General features: G+C 42.4%; 2 protein-coding genes across 3 annotated transcripts in view; one reads left to right on the forward strand and one right to left on the reverse strand.

Annotated features, from left to right (window-relative positions):
• The window catches only part of slc1a7b (solute carrier family 1 member 7b), a gene marked incomplete at both ends in the record, with an annotated part of 51,402 nt that extends 50,898 nt beyond the window's left edge, over positions 1-504 (forward strand). The window contains one exon of the mRNA XM_083970645.1: positions 241-504. Within this exon, the coding sequence (XP_083826771.1) occupies positions 241-504 (264 nt within the window). The remainder of the gene's footprint in view (positions 1-240) is intronic.
• Positions 505-5,355: 4,851 nt separating this feature from the next.
• podn (podocan) lies at positions 5,356-20,655 on the reverse strand. 2 transcript variants are annotated; one of them, XM_083970642.1, is made up of 12 exons: positions 20,489-20,655; positions 19,327-19,421; positions 17,005-17,286; positions 16,795-16,888; positions 14,946-15,010; positions 12,510-12,619; positions 12,268-12,424; positions 10,466-10,581; positions 10,130-10,343; positions 9,598-10,041; positions 8,000-8,148; positions 5,356-6,196 (listed from the first exon to the last, which is right to left on the reverse strand). In XM_083970642.1, the coding sequence occupies exons 3-12, from the start codon at positions 17,269-17,271 to the stop codon at positions 6,055-6,057; spliced, it is 1,758 nt and encodes a 585-aa protein (XP_083826768.1). In that variant the 5' UTR covers positions 17,272-17,286; positions 19,327-19,421; positions 20,489-20,655; the 3' UTR covers positions 5,356-6,054. The 2 variants fall into 2 exon arrangements, with proteins under 2 accessions (XP_083826768.1, XP_083826767.1); XM_083970641.1 differs by lacking the exon at positions 20,489-20,655 and having other exon boundaries at positions 19,327-19,570.
• Between the last annotated feature and the right edge of the window lie 1,668 nt (positions 20,656-22,323).

Below are 22,323 nucleotides of genomic sequence, written 5' to 3' on the forward strand. Positions count from 1 at the left end.
TTGCAGTGTAATGCTGCATTAGCATCAAAACAAGGTAGGCTAAATAAAAAATGATAATACATACGTAGTCTAGAAAAAAAACTGGAAAAGTTAGGGGGAGGGGCCCACTTTAGTATTCTTTAAGGGGGCCCAGAATTCCTAGCAACGGCCCTGCACACAGCAGCAGTTTAATTAGGGATTTCATAATATCACTGAATGTCTCTTTCTTGATATACTATTTCAATTCTCTGTCACTCCCAGGTGCCTTTGATCTGTGAGCCCAAACCTGTGATCAACACCCCTGCTCCTCTGATGAACTGTCACAACAACAATGGAAACTACCGGCCGCCTTCCTCAGGACTCAAACAGGAGCTGGTCCCGCCTGACGTGGCCCGCCTCATGCAGCTGGAGGAGGGCGTGCGGCCGGCCGTGGAGAGGAAGAAGCCCCCGATTCCTCCGAGGCACCTGAAGAAGAGCAAAGAACACTGCACCATCGACATGAATGGCCTTGAGACCAACGTATAGCCTCCTCCTCCGTGGGTTCGATCTCATCAGAGCCTCAGAGCAGAGGACTCCTTGACAGCACGACCAAGCTCTTTGTCTCTCAGCGTATCATTGGTCAAAATGTTCCAGTGACAAGATGGGAGGCACAACGCAAATCTGCCGTAGGTGTGAAATGGTTTGTGCAAGTCTGGTGAGGACTCATGTTGGCAGTGGAACCAGAGACCAGTGAGCTCACACCTCAACAGACTCTGAGAACACTTGTGAGTACTTGCATTGATCGAGGACTGATTTCTATTTGGTATTTTCATTTTGTATATGATTTCTTAGTTTTTTTTTTCTCCGTGCAACATATAAAGTGTTTATAATGTTTTATACTAATGCAAGCTGCAAGTTGTTTTTTGTCATATAACAAACAAAGTCAAGACTGAATTGACTGATGTGAGCTGAGTGATCAGGAGGCAAAGTCAAATGCCCTCATTGCTTTTTGCCTTAACAAAGCTGGTGGTGCTCGGTTCAGAAGGAGGAGCAGAGGAAGAAGAAGAAGAAGAAGAAGAAGAAGAAGAAGAAGAAGAAGAAGAAGAAGAAGAAGAAGAAGAAGAAGAAGAAGAAGAAGAAGAAGAAGAAGGGCAGAAACGTCAGTGTCCCTGGAGGTCAGGTTGTAATTGAAACACTTGGGTAAAATAGAGATTCAAATGGTTTTGTGTATTTGAGCAGCCTCAGGAACACTTGATTTAATTAAACTTTCCTGGTACTTGAACAGTCCAAAAACAACCTCTGGTGATTTAACATGAACCAAGTGGTCCTTGCTTATTGGTTTATTTATAGGCCTGTTGTTGTTTGCAACATGTCAGGCAAAGTCTTTCAAAGTCACAGGCTTTTGGTACAAACTTAAACTCCTGTTTTGTCTTTGCTAAAACATATGATGGTAGTTTACTGTTGCTCCAGGTGGAACAACCTTATATCACTACAGAAGTGAAACTCATCTGATCTGGACCTTTCTAATGCAGGGTAGCTACGTGACTATGTGATGAGGATTGTGATTTTTTGTTATGGTTCGTTGAGACAGAACAAAGTAAAGGTTCACCAAACATTGTGTTAGCAACATCATCAACAATCTGGAAGAGAAGTCACCAGTGTCTCTAACTTCTTTACTCTCCTCTATTAGGCTAGAACAAAATGAAACACAGGTTTGTCAACAACTTCTGCTAGCACATGCTAGGAAGTTAGCCCATCTAATCACACCCATTACACCAACTTGATTACATATACATTCTTCGTGGTATGTTTCACTCTTACCACGTTAAAGGGATAGTTCACCCAAAATTGAAATTTCACTCATTATCTACTCCCCCTCATGTGGACTAAGGGCTGGGAGAAGTTTCAGAGTCCTCCGTGGCTTCTCTGAGTTACAGGGGGTCTCGGCGTAGCAGTGCATGTCCATATAACGGTTGCAAATGGATACCAACTGTCTTCGTAACAAAAAGACACACCAAAAAACATCCAAATACCTCCATGCTGCTTGTATGTAATGTCTGTCTTGTATTGAAGCCCCGAAATGCAAAATTGCCTCGGAAAAAATTAAATAAGTCTATATTAGCAGCGGAAGCTCCTCTTCCTGGTTCGTCAAATTTGGACGACCCGGGGTCCGTCTTCTTCCCAGTTCGTCCAAATTTGACGAACCAGGAAGAGGAGCTTCGAGAAGCTTCCGCTACAAAACAAGCTTGAAATATAGACTTATTTAATTTTTTTCGGGACAATTTAGCATTTCGGGGCTTCAAGACGGACATTACATACGAGCAGCATGGAGGTATTTGGATGTTTTTGGGACAAAGAAAAGTGAGGCCCATTCGCAACCGTCATATGGACATGCAGTGCTGCACGAAGCCCCCCTGTAACTCAGAGAAGCCACGGAGGACTCTGAAACTTCTCCCAGCCCTTAGTCCACATGAGGGTGAGTAGATAGAGTGAAATTTCAATTTTGGGTGAACTATCCCTTTAAGGTCAAATAACAGGTGTCATGGATCTTGCCATTTTACAGAGCAGTTTGTTATTGAGTGCTTCTCACTGTAATGGTTTTCTCACAACAGACTGTATAGTAGTCGAGAGGTTTATATTCCTGTCTGGACTATATCATATTGGACGTTAGGGCGGCCCAGTGGGCTGGAAGTGTGCCAAACACACCTGGGGGTGTTTCCATGACCAGATGCACCTGTGGCACACTTGGAAACAGGCTAGAATACTGTACATCATAGTCAACATATTATTGGATGTGACAGTCGTGGCCAGTCACAGTCACTGCTTTTACTCTCCATCAGTTCACTCAGGAACCTCACTCGTGACCTGTTTGAGGCTCATCATGTTCTCTGTAATATGAAATGATCCATAACCATCCGCAGCATAGTGGCCATTTAAAGACCCCCTCCCATGAAAATCGGGTTTTTCGTGCTTTTCACATGTTCCTGTGGCATTTTTCTTGTGTTAGAGGACATATCAGCAGAAAAGGAAGTGCAAAATTGCATTTCTGAGTTTTTCTGCCTTCAAATTGCTGTGAACCAATGGCTGACACAAACTGGCAGTTTCAGGGAGACTGGGGTTGTCGTGTCACCTGGTAGAGCAGCTTGCATCGTGAGCAAGGACTTTATTCCAGTCTGGGATCGAATCCCAGTGTGCAGTTTTACGCTAAACGCGCTGAATCGGTAATTGTACAATGTCCAGCTGTGGGGGTGGCTGGGCGGGGCAGCGCAGTCTCCGCCCACCCTCCAGAGGTGCATTGCTAATGAGCTGCTGGTGCTGTGCAGAAGAAGAGCCCTGAGAAATGGCACAGGTTTTGTGATTTTGGCTAAAAACTTCATAATCACAATTTAAAGACCACAGAGAATGTTTTAAAATAAACAAAAAGGGTCGCGGGAGGGAGGGGGACTTTAAGTGGATATGGATCATAAACATTGTGATACTGGTTATGATACAAATAAATAATAAATTATGATTTTTGATTTGGATTGATGTTGTAGAGTAAAATGTGACACACCATGTCAACAACTTCTTTCCCCCCTAGCCTATTGTAATTAAAGATGCCCCTGGTGTTAGTTTGGCCACATATGTTAAAATAAAACAACAAATGAAGACTGTTACACAGCATCACTCCTGACTGCAGGTGGATATACCTGCTGATTTCAGACGACCTTCAGAGAACTGCAGAGTCCCTCCTGTGGTATGATTGGAATTGATGTGATTCTTTGGGAGGCTCTCCAAACAAATGACCCAAATTCTCTGGATTCAAATGTTATCAATATAAACACCCTCAGTTAGATCACCAGTGCACTGGTATGGCCCACAGTAGGAAAACAGTCCAATATCAGAAATATCCACCTGCCCATTAGAGACTAATGAGAACTAAGCAGGGGCAGCGGCCTATGAGAGAGAAGCTGCTGACATCAGATGTTCTGGTGAACGTCAGGAAACGAAACGCACACTTCTTTAGCCTTTTCAAATAATTTATTGCTGTGTTTGATGACTGTATATGTGACAATACAATACTGCTGTATGTGAAGGTGTATCACTGTATCGTATAGCAATATAGTGAGTGTAATACAATGAGTATTTTTTAATGTCATTTAAAAATATTTGCTATCTTTTCTATGAAACAGGAATGCTTTCCAACATTATTGCTGGCTGATCTGACTCAGTACTTTTAATTCAATGGGTCAATTGAAAGAAAAATAATACAGATCCATTTGAATTTAAATAATATCACTACCATCTAAAGCTACAGTCCTTGACATTTCATTTTTCTGGTCAATCTGATGAGAGCTGGTGGGAAGGGAAAGTGTGTTTTCATTTCATTTCATTACAATAGGTGAAGAGTGCACAAACTGAAACATCTTAAGACTCCTGCCTATAGAAGACAGTCACAGTACCTGTTGTACTCAACTTGGGTGTTAATGCATTGTCCTTTGACCACCACTGATTCTTCACTTGTAATCCACCTGAGGACGGTGGCCTCCAACAGTAACAATAAAGCCATCTATGTAGAATCATTATTGAGAAATGTAAATACAGTAACAGAGCAATGTTGCGTAACATTACAGGCCATAACTCATATTATTGAAAACTGTTACTTTAAAGCCTCTCAGATATGATGTTTTTACTTGACATAATGTTCTCATCTATATATCATTATAATGGAAATGGAAAGCTTGAGATCATCAGATTGTTGATGAATTGAAATCAAAAATGAAGAACACACTTGGTGCATGGCACAGCGTCTTCCTCTTTATGTCTGATTCAGAATGGTGAATATTATATAAAGACTGACACCGTCCACCACAGTTGTCTATGTCTGGGCAGGATCTGAATATGACAAAGATATGAAAAAGCTTTAAAGGGACAACGAGGAGTTTCTATTTGGTTATAAAAAAGTCTCACGTTAATGTGGATGAATCTACGTTACCCACACTTGTTAATGGCTCCATTTTCGATAAATATATCGTTTTGTCTCTATCGTTATTTTGTTATTATTAGTGGTGGAGGAAATGCTGGTCGAGCCGACCAGCGTTTCTTTACTTTCGGTTTCGTGGCGAGTCATGAGAATAACGCCGCCGAATCGCCGTTTATGGTGGGAACTACGACGGTATGTGATCGTCTTCCAACCTCTGACTTTAATTCTTGATGAATGAAAACATGAGTCTGTCTTGCGCCGGTCAAAGAATTTCACGGTGCGCAGAGGCTCATAAATGTAGTGTGAAAACACTTCGCTTTTCCAAAACTCCTCGTTGTCCCTTTAATGTTATATTTCTAACCATTTTAGCTTTTCCCAGGGGGAAAAAAATGAAATACATTTTAAGAAACTGAAATCCAACACTCAAAAAGCCTGCTCCCAGGTAACTCTGTTCAGAAAGTGATGCAGCCACAGCAGGGCAGCCACACATCTGCCACACACATTCAACCCAGGCAGTGTGTCCCTGGCAACAGGCTCCTCACTGACAGCTGACAGACAAAGATGAAGTGCTTACTTGACAAAATAAATGATTACTCAATAAAATGAAATGAAGCCCTATCTAACAGTTTTATTCAAGAGTTACACTGGTTTCTGGTTTTTGGAGTCAGATTTATATGGCCACCACTGGTCTAAAAAATACAAATTGTTTCACAGTATTTCTAAACTCACCTTTTTTATGCCAGGGAAGAGGGCAGCCATGAACAAAGTCCCAGACATCAGCCATTATTAGTCAGTCCTTTTTCACTTTTCCTACATTTTTGGCAGCTGGTTCAAGATCATAATGGGGAAATTCACATTGTTTTTTGTGAATGCATTGTTCAGAGTAAAGCTCAAAAACACAGATAGTAGATGTCAACAGTCAAAAACAAATATTAAAGCTCAGATATAACAAAATGCAAAACTAACCAGCCCATAAAATGGAAACTAAAGTAACTTTATCCGGTATCCTGCACCAGAAATATGCAACTCTCCACTCAGCCCAAAACAGTAATGTACCTGGGAAATAATATTCACAGGTTCATTCCAATTAACTCTTAACTCTCTGTCCCTCATGCAATCCAGTCCAACATCAGTTATGTGTCCTGCTCCTCCTCCATCTCATCTCTTTTAGAGAGGTCGGGGTTTCCTGTGCCAGTACCAAAGTCCAGCACTTGCAAGCTGGACAGGTGTGCAAAGGAGCTCTCGTCCACAGTGTCCACAGACAGGCGGTTAAACCTTGACAGGGAAGAAAGTGAAACAAGTGTCTGTGAAATGTTTTTTTCCTCATTTGACAGTAGACAAAAATAGTCAGACTACGTTTTTAAAGGCTAAAAGCAAAAATCCTGATGCAGGGCATGGTGATATTTACAAACCACATCTGTCAGGAGGAGAACCATCTGACAGCTTCTCTCCACTTAGGCATCATTACTACAGGAGCCATCTGTTGAGCATATCGGCCACACTCAACAGCAAAACACTGCACACCAGCTCTTCTGAAGGCACCTTAGATCAACTTTCTGCTCCTGTCTATCGGTGGAAATACACGTTGCCCATGGACTCTTAACACTGAGGCAACATACAATGCACATAATGTAAATGAGCACACTCACAACACACATACACTTAAATCCTCCCTCCACTATCCCTACTGATGCATCCAAGTGGCTCTAAATTGGCTAAGGTCAAAAGCTCCCAGCTGTAGAGGGATTTTGGTTTAAAAATAAATAAATAAATAAAAGAAATGTGGCAGCAGCTGATATGAACGACACAAAGAGCACAACAGCCTGGAAGGGGTCAAGGCCTGTAAACACAAGCTGTAAAGCAACTAGGTTGGGGTCAGATGGGAAAACAAACAGAGCAAAAGCCTTGAAAGCGCTCGTACGATACCTCTTTATTCTGCTGTCTGACGGTTGCTTTCTGCTGCTATAAGCCTGCCCTGCACTATGTGGAATAGACCTCAGTGGAAAATTTGCTGAATGCACGCAAGTTAGAGATGGAGGGATTAGATACCACACCACACTACTCTGCAAAATGAACGTCTGTCCACAGGAGTTAAGAGACACAAGGGATACTTTTGTAAAAGTTCCTCACAGGATTCATTTCTGTCTCACTGCCTCCTCTCTTGTTGTGTGTGTATATTCACCCTTCCCCCGTGTTCTCTAACAGATCATCTTTGTCCTTTGAGTCAAACCTTCCAAATTTGGTTATTATTATTATCATCATCATTATTAGTTGGTTCTACAAATAAACCTTTGAAGTTGTCTATCTGTATCTTGGGTTTAAACCTTGTTTCTGGTTCTGACCCTTAATGGGTTTAAACTGGTGTGTAAAGTTAAAGCAGAAGTAAGCAGAATGTTTGTGTTAATATAAGTCTTAAATAGTTCTATCTTCCGACAGCAATCACTTCTATAGAGTGTTTGGTCTGAAACACGGGTCTGTCAGTCACTCTGCTCTGCTGTAAGCCGAGGAGAAAACTTTCCTTGTATCCTACAACCTTTATCCAATGAGGAGAGAGAACGGCATAGAGGGGCAGTCCTCTCTGTGTGTGCAGCCAAGGGATGCACGTGAATGTGGTGACGTAGGGACGAGGGCGGGGACTGCTAACTCCATCTGCTGACAGGAAGTTAGCCAAAACCACCGGATCGCTTACTTCTGCTTTAAAATTAGGGTTTGGAAATGTAAACCAATACATGCCTCAATACCTCACAATCCCAGTTTATAGTCAAAACTCTAAATGACAAGTCTCACATTTAGGAAAATGTGAGAAACAAAGATTGACACCAGTCTTGCATCAGAAACTGGCTGATATAGAAATAGTCTGAAATACAACCCACATAAAGTGGTACACTAAAGCTTCATTTTTTGTATGGACAGATAATCTATAACATGTTGAGTGCACTGGTGCTGGTAGATTTGGAGACAAATGGTGAATAAACTTCTAAGGAGCTGCCAACCATGTTTCCATAAGGCCCAGAGGAGTCGGACAGTGGGTGGTGTTAAGGCCTACACCCTCCTGGATGAGCAGTGTGTGTCCCTTACCGGAGGAAGATGCCTTTGATGTTTGGAGTGCCTTCAAAAGCTGAAGCGGGAATGCTAGAGATCCGATTACTCTGCAGGTAAAGGTACTCCAGAGACTCAGGTAGGTCAGAGGGGATGTGTGACAGCTGGTTTCCAGACAGATCTAATGTCTGAAATTACAAGATAAAAATATTGGACATAAAACATTTTTTACTGATCAATGTGATAAAGAATTGTAGAATATGAAGACTATGAATACATGCTGACACTGATTAAAAGACATTACCTACACCTTCAAATAGTATTACAAACTTGAACTGTGCTGTGTGGTAAAGTTGTGCAGTGGTGGATTTGCAGCTTCAGCTAAGATCATTCAGCGCTGCACTCATATAGTTGACTTGACTTGGATCATTTCATCTGCTGACACTTCACCCACATGCAAACAGCGTCTCATATATCCAAGACTGCCTAAAGACCGGCATAAATTACTTTACTTCTACTCAATAACAAAAAGCCACAGGCCACAAGCCTGTGGTCCAGAATCAGAGGCAGAAATCCCAAAATTCTAATGTTCAACAGACAAGGGGCTGACATTTCCTCTGCATTGCTGTTTCAGTTGATCACAGAAAAGACAAGAACAGGGAAATTATAGTGATAAAAACAATTACAGAAAAACACAACATCACATTGTATGCGGTGATGCAAAGTGAAAAAGGTGGGTCAGTGTGATCTGGAAGTGGCTCTGACCACTATCCAGTTTCACCTCCACATGAGTGGAGTGGCCTGAATACAATAAGGTCAGCCCTGCTTTTGCTTCATTGATGACAAAAAATAGTTTGTAAATGAAGTGAAAACACAACACAACCTGTAGTACCAAAGCCTCTTTAAAGGGATAGTTCACCCAAAATTCTAATTTCACTCATTATCTACTCACCCTCATGTCGACTAAGAGCTGTGAGAATTTTCAGAGTCCTCCGTCCCTTCTCTGAGTTACGGGGGGGTCCGTGCAGCAGTATTTGTCCATATAATGGTTGTGAATGGATATCAACTTTCTTCGTCCAAAAAGACACACCAAAAAACATCCAAATACCTCCATACTGCTCGTCTGTAATGTCCCTCTTGTATTGAAGCCCCGACATGAGAAATTGTTCCGAAAAAAATTTAATAAGTCTATATTTTAAGCTTGTTTGTAGCGGAAGCTCCCAGTGTCTCAGTTCACTGCTCTTCCTGTGTCAGTGCAAATCTCGCGTGATTTGCACTGACCGGTGGAACAATTTCTTATGTCGGGGCTTGAACACAAGAGGGACATTACAGACGAGCAATATGGAGGTATTTGGATGTTTTTTGGTGTGTCTTTTTGGATGAAGAAAGTTGGTATCCATTGACAACCATTATATGGACAAATACTGCTGCACGGACCCCCCCGTAACTCAGAGAAGGAACGGAGGACTCTGGAAATTCTCACAGCTCTTAGTCGACATGAGGGTGAGTAGATGATGAGTGAAATTTGAATTTTGGGTGAACTCTCCCTTTAAGTTCTTAAAAGTTAATGCCGTGTAGCAGGGTTACGCATTGACTTCCATCACTAGTATCTGGTAGTGGATCTCCTAGACACTCACTGAAAGTGCACTGAGCTCCATCCAGGCTCCTTGGTAGACTGAGTTTAGTTTCAGGTTGTTCTCACTCAGGATGAGCTTTTGCAGCTTCTCCATGCCTGTAAGTGCACCGTCTGGTATGGAGCTGAGTTGGTTGTTCTTGACTTCCAGCTCCTGCAGACTGCGGGGAAGCCCCAGAGGCATGGAGAGAAGGTTGTTCCCTGACATGTCCAGTTTTTTCAATAGACGCAGCTTCCTGAAGGCCTCGCGGTGCACTTTTGGACTGGTCAGCTTATTGTAACTGAGGTTGAGCTCTGTCAGGGTGTACAACAGGATCAGATCGTTGCGACCAATTTCAGAAATGTAGTTGTGGAGAAGCATCAGGGTTTTGGCCCGTCGAGGTAAGCCCCTGGGAACCCGCTCCAGCAGATTGTTGTACATGTGTAGAGTGTGCAACTTCTTCAAACCCTAGAAAAAAATGCAAATCAAAGGTTTTTGCAGAAGTGTACTTTCTTCTAAAAGATCTAAAAGACTATGAAATGAAAAAGAGATGTACCTGAAAAGCGGCTGGGTGGATGGAGCGTGAGCGGAGCTTGTTGTTGTGGAGGAGCAGATACTCCAGGTTGCGAACAGAGGTGAGAGCGTCCCCGGGGATGCTGTGGATTGAGTTCTTCTCCAGATGTAAGAGCACTAGATTGCGAGGCAGACCCTTGGGAACGACGCTCAGATTGTTGTTTGACAAGTCCAGGCACTCCAGACTGCTCAGCTGGCTACCAGAAGAAAGGGAAGGGGAGGTCATGAGATGAGTTCTCTGATCCTGGACTGTGTCTGTCTGTCTCTGCTGTTTTAACACCAGAAGAACCGGTGGTTTGTGAGTGAGGATTTTGCCCACCTGAAAGTCTCGTTGTCCATGCCCTCATTGCTGAGGAGGTTGTTCTGAAGATACAGCTCTCGTAGGTTTGATAAGCTGTCAAAGGCCCCCGCTGGGATTTTCTCTAACTTGTTATTCTGTAACAACAGGAGCAGGCCTTTTGTTATCCTTGTTTTTATGTCCACAAATAAAAAAAGAAACAGGAGTATGTCCACATACAGTAATGCCTAACTGAAAACTTATTTGAACAGATAGGGGAGAGTGGGGTTAAGTGAGACATTTTTACATTTGCTCCCCTCTAAGCGAGCTAAAATGATTTATCAGTAAAATGTACACATTTCCCATTAATCCAGGATGTTTCCTAGCAATTATCAGAATGTATTCAGGACGAAGGACAGTGAAAATATGATTATTTAAAAAAAAGTGGTCTTGTGTCTCACTTTACCCCAGCTCAGGGGTAAACTGAGACAGACCAGAGAAATCAATGGGGTAAACTGATCCACTTACTTTTTCCACTCTGAAACTACCATAACAACACATGTTGTAACAGTTAGAATCCTGACAGCTTGACAACCACACTTCCCAAAACTAATGTCGGACTAGTAACAGAATCATGGGGATTGGTCAATTAAGTGACTCAAGACCAAAATCAAATACAACACAAAATGTTTTAAAGGGACAACGAGGAGTTTTGGAAAAGCAAAGTGTTTTCACACTACATTTATGAGCCTCCACGCGCACCGTAGAATTCTTCGACCGGCGCAAGACAGACTCATGTTTTCATTCATCAAGAATTAAAGTCAGAGGTTCAAAGAGGTTCAGTTACCGTCGTAGTCCCGACCATAAACGGTAATACGGCGGCGTTATTCTCATGAGCATCTGCGAAACCGAAAGTAAGGAAACGCTGGTCGGCTCGCCCAGCATTTCCACCATTAATTAAAATAACAAAATAACGATAGAGACAAAACGATATATTTATCGAAAATGGAGCCATTAACAAGTGTGGGTAACGTAGATTCATCCACATTAACGTGAGACTTTTTTATAACCAAAGAGAAACTCCTCGTTGTCCCTTTAATTAACATTCAGATAGAACCAGTTAGATTAGAACACAGTCTGGGGGTCAGATTGTAGGCCCCGACAATGGTGACCAATTTGATCAAAAGTCCTCTTGTGTGTGGGGGGGAGTCGACAAAGTGGAATGTGACTAAAACTGAGTTAATTAACCAATAAAGAAGCGAGCTGACTGAGAGCACATAGCATAACAAAGCAGTGTGTCTACAGATCATGTTTAAATCACGCGAGATTTCTGGCTTGGGGGACGTGATTCTAGTGTAAATCTTTGTGTGTGGTGTGCTCACAGTGTCTCACTCTTGGATTTATTATAATACATCCATGGTCTCACTTTACCCCGCAGCATTTGTCTCACTTTACCCCAACACCCCCATTTTAGAAAAAACAACCTCTCTTTTCAGCTAGCATCATCACATGGTTTTATATGTTGGTAGTTCATCATCATGTATCGTATAAGTTTTTCTATCTGAATCAATTTGCTTTGGCACAACAGTTGATTAAGTTGACAGCAAGAAAATTTACTTTTACATGCAAAATTATATTTTTGTGAAAAAAACATGCTTTCCACAGCATCATGAGGTCCTCTCCTTCATAGCCATGGGGAAATGGAAGGGGCTTGAAAACATAATGGATGACCAAAAATGTGTTCCATTTTCTAGATACAGGGGGTGTCTCACATTACCCGGTGTCTCACATTACCCCACTCTCTCCTACTCTCAGGGTTTTTCGTGGTGTCAGAGCGGCTGTACCTTCAGATGAAGACGGTACAGGCTGGAGGGGAGGCTCTTGGGTACAACCCGGAGGAAGTTGCTGGACATCGTAAGGATCTCTAGACTGTTGGAGGCATTGAACATGCTATCAGGAAGCCCTGCGTCAGTCAGCTTGTTGTTGTGAAGATACACAGACCTGGGAGTCATGATGAAAAGACACTAGTGTGAGCTAATGGACACAATTCCAGCAAAAAGGAATTCATTTACAAACACATTCATACCTCAGTTTTGGTTTATGGCCAAACGTATATGGGAAGATCCTTACAAGCTGATTAGCAGCAAAATCAGCACTAACCAAAGAGGGAGGAAGGACCTTCGGTGCTGAGGTTAGCTACAAGCACAAGAAAAGAAGCATTTTTCTGTTATAGTGTGTAAGTGACTTTAACATCCTGCCAACAGTACGAGTTTTCCCCATATTTGAAAAAGTATTTTAGCCGTTCTAGTGGTGAGTCATTGGCAGATAACCACTTTGGTGCAGTGTTGTCTAGACAAAAATGAATGACACTTATAGACACAAATGACTTTGATGAGTCCCTGACTTTTCTTTTAGTCCCACCATTAGAGGTGACGTTTCTGGTTTTATGTGAAATGTCTTAGCCTGACAAGCCAGACTATCATTAACATGTCTAGTCTGGCAACGACCAGTAGACCTCGTCTCAATCCAGGGGGCGGGATGAAGGCTGTCTTTCAAACTGCCTCTGCACCAATAGGGTAGCGCTACGACCAATCAGAGCAAAGAGCAGGATGACGTTAGCCTGACAAGCCAATTAAAATGTATGTCGTCATCGCGTTAAGCCGCCCAACGACTCTCTAAACAGATAGAGCGCTGTGATTGGTGAACACAAACGGTGTTCGAGACTCAAGAAGTTCCTATGGCTCGTTTCTAGACCCACCTACGGAGCAAATAGATTTGCTGCCGCTAGGGTGCAGCTAGATTTCTAGGCTAGAAATGTCTTGGATTCACACTAAAATTGACAAGAAAGCCATAGATTCCTTACAGTGTACCCTATAAGTGATTTCTTGATTTTCTTCTAGGATCACATTATTGATGTTCTATCTTATTTTTTCAACAATGACAATGAACTCTCTTGCTGTGGCTTACTAAATGGTCAGGCATCCATTGTGCTCTCCAGATGATGAATAATGAGCACTTTTGGTGATATAACTGGACACATATAACTCAGGCAAAGCGAAAAAGAAACAACATACTAAAACCAAGTCATAATAAATACAAAAGGCACATGTTGGTAGCATGACAGCCTCCTCCTTGCTCATTTTGAGGCTCTTTTCCAGACCTGGTCACTGGGTGCTCCCCTGCAGAAAGCCATTTCTGTTTCCCTGGTTCTTTAGTTTATTTAAGCCGCCAGCAGCTCTTTGACCCTCTTCCAGCTGAAGAATCAATGACAACAATCTGGGAGGTTCTGTTCAACACATTTTGGACAGCTGTAGGATGGTCCCATGATCCCATCCACTCTGGCTGTAAGCTCTTTAATTGGGTCTGTCAAACTGAGCGCTCTTGCTTTTGTGGCATTTGGGTTGTGTGATCTAACCCAGAACTAGAATGAATCTTTAAATAAGACCCATAAAAAAGAAGTTCAATTTGAGCACAATAATTAATTAATCATTTCTTTTCATTCATACAGCAGGTGGGTTGATTAACAAATGATCAGTCAGAATTAAAACAGACTACATAACAGTGGCCGTATAGCAGCTCAAAACCTAAACTAAACCTTCAATGGTGACATGCCAAGATCACTACAAAACATATCACAATAATCTCAAATAAAAACAAATGCAGTTAAAATCAAGATTTTTTTTACTGTGTTTACTGTCCACTTTCCTGCTGTAATAATGCAAATTTTCCCCATTGTATATAGAGGTCAGAAATATATAATCTTATCTTTTAGTTTCTATAATATCACATGGGTTGTTCTGACACTCAATGAAACAGCTTGTTCTGTGATTTAGAAGTGGAGGTTTGTTGGATTTTCCCTCTACTTCAAATATCTGCTCTGTCACAGCTTCTCTGTCCTCTTCTTAGAGGTGGGTGCGATTCATTTGCTAACAGTGCACCCCTTCATATAAGAGCACAGTTCACCACAACCAGAGCTTTATTGTACAACATAGCAGAGAGCATAGAAATCCGAGAAGCACTGGTGAGATTAGATGTTCATTTAGAGCTCTCTCCTTAATAATATGGTTTATGGATTAAAGCAGTATGGGTGTCCTTGAGGCTTAGTGAGCACTTAAAAATCCTCTATTCTTCCTGTACCCTATGTGCCTATTCATCTCAGTGGAGGCACAAATCTCTCTCCATCTTTTCTCTCTTGCACTGCGTCCAAAAGGGTCAGTAACATTTTAGCTCTGACCAGCTGGCACAGCCAGACTGGAAGTCATTACAAGCATAAGCTCCCTCTGTGTATGGGAGCAGAGTGCCACCTCCCTCTGCCAGCTGGCACTATGTCAATGTATCGGAATAGAATAGAATAGAATAGAATAGAATTATGAAAATGTAGCTTGTGTGTGCATGTGTGCATGTGTGGGTGTCTGTTTATGTGTTTGTGTGTGTGTGGGTGTGTGTGTGGGTGGGTGTGGCTTTCCTATCTGTAAAAAGTTAGTAGAAAGAACAAACATTGAAAGTCTGGTGTATGACTCACCTTGTTATTTGCCAAGTATAAATAGGCCAGTTGTTCGAGCATCTCAAAACCTTCATCTTCAAGGCCTGGAAACAGAAAAACATGCTGCACTCATAATCAATATATATTTTTACACACACAACCAGCCAAAACAAAAGTAGATGTATAAATCATACTGCATGACATGTGATGGTTATCACATCCCGATATCGTAAGAAAAGCTAGACCAGTGTAAGCAATAAAATATTGATCTTTTGGAATCTATGGATTCAGATCATAAAAACACTTCAACCTTCAAGTGCAAGGTCCATCACTTCAAATTGTGTTGACCTTTGCAAAAAGGTGAAATGAGTTCTGCCGCTTGTTTCTTCCTGCTGAAAATTGTCTATGGTTATAGCCGAAAAAAAGTGACTGGTTCAATGTGTTCAGGCCACTGAGAGTTAACTTCAAACAATGGGATTTATTGTTTTAGCAGTTAGTAATAGTGTCTGGGCAGTGACGAAAAAGAATGCAGATGTAAGAAGTTACTAAAATGTAGATGCTACGTTTTGTGGTACTTTTAATCCACTATGATTTTTTTCTTGAATTTGAATAATTTGTAGTTTTTAAATAAACAATCATACGGATGCATTGTATGATCAATAAAGAAAATTATAGACGGGTTTCTGTGCAACGTCATCGCAGATGTGTGCGCGCAGCCAGGGGGCAGAAAGTGGGACATTTCTCATTATTTACAAGCGGAGTCAAGCAGAAAACGAAAAGGACAAGGAGTTGTTGTGCTGTTAACTGCACAAACCGGCAAAAGGATGGATGGAAATTGTATAATAAACTGAGGGGATCTCATCCGTTTGCCAAAAAAAGAAGAAGATTATGGCTCCAGGCCATTGAAAGGGCGGATTAGGGTCCCAAAGGTCCTAAAGGCGACGACAGTCTGTGCAGCACTGGTGTCATAAAACTAAAAATAATATAAATTACAAAAAAAAAATTAAAAAGTTTTGCACATACAGACTTATATGCACGCAAATTGTTGTTTGTGCACACACTGGGCTTCTCTACTCGAATACTCGGCTGTAGCCCTACAAACAATACGGCATCTGCATTGATATCAGTTCACTCCGAGCAGTCTTTTGCCCCCTGGTTGCGCGCGCACCTAGTATTGTTTGTACCATACAGTCTATGGTTTGTACACAAGAAACCTGTCTATTGATTACCAAAAGTATTATACGTACGTCCAGTCACCTACTGTGTTCCTTTAAACCTCTGGTCCATTCAGACATGTGCCATCAATAACTGTGGTACACTGAGGTGAGGTCTGTCCCTGAAGCTGAGTGCAGAGCCAGTTTGGTGTAACATAAACAGGTTGCCCTGTCTCACCATGACGTGGGCTTGTGGGTTTGTTATGGGTGTTGTTGTGTGACCAGTGTAGACAGCAGAGCAGCTATACTATACAATGCAGGGGTATTATATGATGTGTGTCATCCAGCTCTCCCAGGCTCAGCCTTGTACAGCTGCTGTGGACTTGAAATGTTCTTTTGTCAGTACTAGCTCTTCAGAGATTTACTTTCTGCCTTTTCACACTGGAATGATCATAAATTACCAATGAATGCCAAATTTGCAGTAAATGTGCTTGTGAAATCGGTCAGTAACAATATGTAATGACAGTTCTCCTCTGCTGTCACTCACTGACCCACAGTTTCAGCTTCTCCCCTGGTTTGGTTCACGTCAGCACTCAGCACAGACCCACAGCTGAGCACAACAACCGACAGTCCTGTTTATTCTACACAAACCAGCCTTATAAACTCCTCTGTGATTGGCTCCCCTGCTCTACACCGCTCCCTGCCAGGTGTTTAGATTGTGTTACAGTGTTTACCGTCCGTGGTGAGCCAGTTGTTCTGTAGGTTGAGCGTCTCAAGCTGATGCAGGTGGGAGATGTGCTCCACTGTTATCTCCTCAATTTTGTTGTTCTGGTATCAGGGGACAAAACACACACAGAATGTGTACTTGTAACTGTGTAAAGCTGCTGAAGCAGAGAATATATGTGTGTCATGTGTATGTGTGTGTGAGTGAGTGTGAGACAGACCTGCAGAGAGAGCTGACGGGTGTTATCAGACAGCTCAGCAGGAAACTCTGTGAGGTCAACTCCAGCACAGTCCACCGCCCCCTCTGCCGTACAGCTACAGTCCAGAGGACATGGGACCGGCTCAGGTTTCATCACCACAGATGTGATGTTGGTCTCCTCTCCCTCCTCCTCTTCCACTGGTTTAAGGGGGGGCTGGCACTGCACCAACACCCAGGCCCAGAGCAGCACACTCAGAGCACGCAGGAAGGAGTCCTTGGAAAAGGCCATGTCCACTGCAGGGCTCTGCAGACACAGGGACAGCACAGTTAAACATCAGCTCATTGAGTCTTTATTATACTTGTTGGACTCTTTTTATTGAGTGTGTGTAATTATAATGGTGGGTGATTGAGAAGCACCCCTGAAGGATAACATGGTTGGAGTCAGTCCTCATGTTGCATTGCTCTACCAATGTCAGGGGTGTCAGTCATTCATGAGCAACTCAACTCTTACTAGCTGCATATTACAGATATTTACATGAACATATCATCACCTTTAAAGGTACATTGTGTAGGAATTACTCCCATCTAGCGTTGTGGTTGTATATCGCAAGCAACTCAATCGTATTTTTCATGCTGCATTCACCTGAAATTGGGCAGACGGCAGACGGACGACAGCCGCTGCACGTAACGGCATAAACAAGCCTCTATGTAAACAAGTGGTCCGTCAGCACGAGGCAAAACAATACACGTGACAATATGTTGTCATGGCGATGTGGTATTGTTTACCTGACCTGATTGTTTACCTTCTGTGACTAAAATGGCATCTGGTTTGTTAGCGACGGCCGTCTGCCCGACTGCAGGTGAATGCAGCATCAGTGTAACGCTCCATTCCTCCTCACTGCGTTACCGCGGTGACTTTTCACAGACGCCACCTCCACCTGAGCCGACAGCTCCGGTGTCTCCGCTGAGTTTCCGTGGTTTCCTACCGTCACGCTCCATGTAGATATGAATGATATGAACGGCTCATTCAGAGCTGAAAGGAACACTTCAGTTTGTTGATGGGGGGGATAACTGGTTAATGATAAACATACTTTTGAACCAAATAATCGATTTTCCTGAAGAGATAACAGGAGAAGTTACACAATGTCCCTTTAAGTAAGTGAAACCAAAACACTGAGCTGAAAGAGGCTGCAGTACCCTACAGAGGAGCTGTGGGCTCATCACAGGTGACGTATACTTCACATAGAAACTTTCTAAAGTGGATCACTTTGACTAAAATACAAGTTCAAATTTGTCCCTGTATTTGATCTTATGTATGAAGGAATTAAGTGTCAAATGTGTCATTTCAGTGAGTAGATATCACATCTGCTTCAGCTGCTCTTTGAGTCACTGAAACTGAGATCCAGAGATTTGATCAGATCAGCTCAGGCCCAGGTCAGTAAATCTAGAGACAAAAATTCAGCTTTCAATAAAATTCTTTTCTCATTTTTCACTGGCTCCTGGTATGATAATGCTCTGCCAATTGACTCGAGGAAAACACATGTATCTGATTAGCACAGTTTCATTTACAGTATGGGCATGAACTGCATCATCTGTTAGATCTACCAACTTTCACCTCTCGCTTGGTGCATTTTCACACACATACTAATCTCCAGGTTTAGATTAAATGAAATAATGTGCCGTTTCTTGATCTCTAACTGATGTCTAGGGTTTGTGCAGGCCAAGAACAGACAGCCATCTCTCTGCCACAGCCTCCTTTAGTGTTTGCACATGACTAGTGTTGTGCACAGCTCTGGAAAAGCTCTTTAATCATTTCCACTGGTGTTGATAAAACCACACCAAGTGAGCACTCGGGGCAGCTCTCAAGGCATCCGTCCACAGTCACTGCACAGCTGCACAACAACTACCAGAGGGACTGTGGTAAACAGACACACATCTACCAGTGGACACACACGCCCGCATGAATACACTCACAGAAAATGAAAAATAAAAGCCTGTGCACTTGCCTTGCACTTACGACTCTGGCTAGAATAAAAATATCACAGGGGTCAGAAAGGAGCATAAAGCTTCATTAACTCAACAACACTCTCATCTCACCTTATCGTTTCAAGGTTTGAAGTGTAAATACACTTTATTTGCAGAAAAGCAAAGTTGTTTAGTTCATGAGTATGGTGGATTCCCTGCACTGTTCAACAATCCAGACCATCATGCCAGAAATGTTACGCATGGATGAATGATGCTGACACTTTAAGCTCAACTCCATATAACATTACAGCCGTACATCCGTAAAACATGCAGCAGTAAAGTCTGCAAAAGCAACATTCATTCTACTGTCGTACGTTACCCGCTCGGAAGGACGTTTGGTGAAATGTGCTCAAGTCTGACGTCCAGTCCAAACACAGGCTGTCCCATAGCAGGCAAGGAGTCACAGCAGATACCCTCCAGATGTGAGAGAGAAGTGGGAGTGGGAGAGAGAAAGTTAGAGAAAGGAAAGAGAACAGGCGAGAGTGAAGAGGAAGGGAGTGAGTAAGGGAGACAGCTCTGACCTATCTCGGTGCCAAAAACAAATTCCTTCCGTTTTTTTTCTCAGTTTTTTCCCAAGTATTGTTTTTCCCTCAGTGCAGTAGGTCTCTCTATTTTAAATGACCTTTTTTTAATTGAATTTTGTATAGTGACAACTTATTTTGAGTATATTTCCCCTAAATACAACAAAACCTTTTCAAAGTGTGAGATGATGATCTGACTACTGCTGAGGGATAAGAGAAACTTGGATGCTCTTAAAGGTCACGTCCCTTCAAACAGACAGAGGGGCTGCATCTTAGATGTTCAGAGACTGAAAACGGCTTAAAGCACAGCACTTCTCCAGAGTTTACTGAAACATCTACACTTCCAATATTTTGATCAAAGATAATGAGAGATAAAAGTGCATTGTAGGGACACCTTTCATTTGGAGGGAAGACACTTGAGTCCGAGTGTCCTCCGTGTGTCATCTAATGTCCGATAAGTTTCTCCCATTAGGCCTATTTTTCAACAAGCCCACCCCCCATTAGGCACAGAGTGAACATCTGCTACCATTATGATGCATTAACACAGTTCACTGAACTTCAGATTTACACACGGAAGCATTTTAGGATGATTCATCACCATGAAATGGGCTTCGGCAAAAAACATTGCACATTTGTCTGTTTAAATTTTTTTTTCCACTTCTTATCATGTACTTGACCTTAAAGATAAATAATCTCTCTCAGCAATTATTAGCTTTATTTCTTGATAATAATATTAATAATCTGATGACCCAAAGAACCTAAACATGTAAAGTCTTGGACTGCAAATCTTTTTTTTTTCTTTTTTTTAAACACTTACTGCGGACTATGGGATCAGCTGCTGTCCAGAGTGACCTAGATCTAGAATAACAAGTATGACAACTGGAAACAGCCATGTTGTTGTGATCATTTCCACATTCTGGTGCAAAAGCACAGGAACACACAGTCAGTTGAAGCACTCACCAACTCTTAGGATGGATGAGCAGCCTCTCTGCTACAGTCTGCAGTAAAACTACAATCCATCCACCTCCTCTTCCTCCGGGGTGGATTGTAGTTGTGATGGATGGACTTGTGTTTCCTCAGAGACCAGACTGTGCCCCGAGATCCTCACTTGTCAGTTTGTCTGTTCACTTCCTTTAGTGTTTCGTGCTTCTGTTCATTTTCCATTTTCAAGTGTGTTCCTCAGTGGATCCCAGGTGGATCTTGGTCTCTGAAGCACCCTGTGCTCTTCATATAAAGACACTGGCTATGCTTTATGTGTGGCTTACCATTCCATTGATTTCCAGCCTTTCACCACAGATGTTGCTCTTTGTCAGATTTGAGTGCTGAAAGAGCAGCCACCACCTGCAGAATGAAGACTGAAGACAGGTCATGGATACTTGGACTGGGTGGAGGATGAGAGCTACAGTCCTGTTTAAAGAGATAGTTCACCCAAAATTCAAATTTCACTCATTATCTATAGACTCACCCTCATGTCGACTAAGAGCTGTGAGAATTTTCAGAGTCCTCCGTTCCTTCTCTGAGTTACGGGGGGGGGGGGGGGGTCCGCGCAGCAGTATTTGTCCATATAATGGTTGTCAATGGATACCAACTTTCTTCGCCCAAAAAGACACACCAAAAAACATCCAAATACCTCCATACTGCTTGTCTGTAATGTCCCTCTTGTATTGAAGCCCCGACATGAGAAATTGTTCCGCCGGTCAGTGTAAATCTCGCGTGATTTGCACTGACACAGGAAGAGCAGTGAACCGAGACACTGGGAGCTTCCGCTACAAACAAGCTTAAAATATAGACTTATTTAATTATTTGTGGAACAATTTCTCATGTCGGGGCTTCAATACAAGAGGGACATTACAGACGAGCAGTATGGAGGTATTTGGATGTTTTTTGGTGTGTCTTTTTGGACAAAGACAGTTGGTATCCATTCACAACCATTATATGGACAAATACTGCTACGCAGACCCCCCCGTAACTCAGAGAAGCCACGGAGGACTCTGAAAATTCTCACAGCTACATGAGGGGGAGTAGATAATGAGTGAAATTTGAATTTTGGGTGAACTATCCCTTTAACCTCACTCTCTGATCTGGTCTGCTGTTTTCAGATCAGCAGTGAGACAGACTTTAGCCTTGAATTCCTTCCTGAAACTGGAGAAAACACACTCGGGTCCATGTTCCTTGTATTACTCATTGTATGACTTGGCAGAGCTGGCACTGTTGGCGCCGTTACAGATGTTCAAACTGCTTTCTCAAAGTGACGTCTGTTCCAATAGTCTGTGAAACGCTCGCTGTTCATGTTTCAGATCATTGTTTGGGAGTCGCTTCAGAACAGCAAGGGTTGTGTTTGACCTTACGCACCTCACTCAGGGAGCCTCTGTTTTTTAGGAGAATATAAAAATGATTTCACATCGACACAGTCGCTCTGTTGAAACAGATGCGCTAATATAAGACAAGACTAGACCAAAACCAGAACATGAATCAAGGACTCCGGTCCCTCCCAGTCAGTGTTCTCAGCTGCTGCGTGTAAACCAAGTGGGACATTTATGACAATATGTAGCATTTACTGTCAGTTTGTCTATTCTGTTACATGGTTTCATTTGTATTTTTCTTTTGTTTAGGCGTTCTTGCCCCTGTGGAGATAGAGAGGGGTCTTCTGGTTTGACTGCTGCCTCTGTTCATCCTCTCCTGCGATACAAAGTGGGTTTTTGGAAACCTACAACACAGAACTTCTTACCATACGTAATGATTTTCCTGGACAAGTAACAACAGCTGTGTTATATAAGGTCAAGGTCATGGTGACA

This window comes from Trachurus trachurus (assembly GCF_905171665.1).
Source record: "Trachurus trachurus genome assembly, chromosome: 4".
In the NCBI taxonomy this organism is placed as follows: domain Eukaryota; kingdom Metazoa; phylum Chordata; class Actinopteri; order Carangiformes; family Carangidae; genus Trachurus; species Trachurus trachurus.